The sequence below is a fragment of the Echinococcus granulosus genome (assembly GCF_000524195.1).
Source record: "Echinococcus granulosus chromosome Unknown EG_S00196, whole genome shotgun sequence".
Lineage (NCBI taxonomy): Eukaryota > Metazoa > Platyhelminthes > Cestoda > Cyclophyllidea > Taeniidae > Echinococcus > Echinococcus granulosus.
Window position 1 is genome coordinate 64,685 of NW_020170576.1, and position 1,012 is coordinate 65,696.

General features: G+C 46.2%; 1 protein-coding gene across 1 annotated transcript in view; it reads left to right on the top strand. All coding sequences in view use genetic code 11, as the record gives it.

Moving 5' to 3' along the window:
- Nucleotides 1–739: 739 nt before the first annotated feature.
- The window catches only part of EGR_10177 (hypothetical protein), a gene marked incomplete at both ends in the record, with an annotated part of 1,861 nt that continues 1,588 nt past the window's right edge, over nucleotides 740–1,012 (top strand). Inside the window, one exon of the mRNA XM_024499426.1 lies at nucleotides 740–871. Within this exon, the coding sequence (XP_024346165.1) occupies nucleotides 740–871 (132 nt within the window). The remainder of the gene's footprint in view (nucleotides 872–1,012) is intronic.

Consider the following 1,012-nt stretch of genomic DNA (forward strand, 5'->3'; position numbering starts at 1 on the left):
CCCAACATTATCTGAGGTTAGAGGCACCTCAATAGTGTATATTTTCGTTTTTTGGTCGAAACGAATTAGGCGATATTTTGTAGAGAAGGGGTGGGCATTGCCGAACACCACCTTCAAAGGCGGCGTACATCATTGCAGCCTTTCGTGTGCTGGCTTGAAAAGAGGGCACACCTGTCAGGAGGAAGGAAGAGGAAGAGTGAAGGTCCTCACCACTCCTCACTGAATTCCGCATTCCTTTTGGGTGTTTTGTGCCTTGTCCTATGCCTTCACGATAGTGCACTCTGCATCTCCTCTAAATTTGTCACTCTTTGACTGCGCTGAAATCAGATTTAGGTACTTTATTAGAACAAGCTTATCACTACGTTTCAGTCACAATTAACGATCAAAATTGGTGGGCAGAATTTGGGATTTTTCCCAAAATGATGGAAATTCCCCTCATTCCCATTTCCACCCCTTTGCTAATGTGGTTGGACACGGGCCTGGATATCCGCTTCGTCACTTCTCTACTACCTAATTTGTAAATGGTTGGGAGGAGGAGAAGATTGTGGAAATGCACAGATCTACTTATATGTTAAGTAAGGGTAAAAAAATGCAATTGTCATTTCTGGGTCTCCCATAGGAGAAGGGCTTGTCATGGGGCATTCCACCAGCCTCTCTCATGCATTTTCGGTGTAAGCTGCCAAGTTGGAATGAGTCAGGTGTGGTGTGGAAGAAGATGGTGTCTCCTTTCTGGTGACTGATGAATAGGTCTTGGGTAGCAGTTTCCGCTGTCCCACTGATCTACCAAAATACTTCTCTTCCACCGATCCGCAATTCCGCGCCGACCCGCCAAGAAGGAGGGGAGGAGGATGCGCTGCTTTCCCACAGGTTGGTAAGAAATATGACCTCAGATGTCTTTCCCCTCTGCAGACTGCGGTAGCATAAACATACAACAGGCATTCCTTTCACCTTAGACTGTCTTCCATCATCTAGTGAAGTGGAAGGGTGCCATTTTGACTTGTGAATGTGTTGC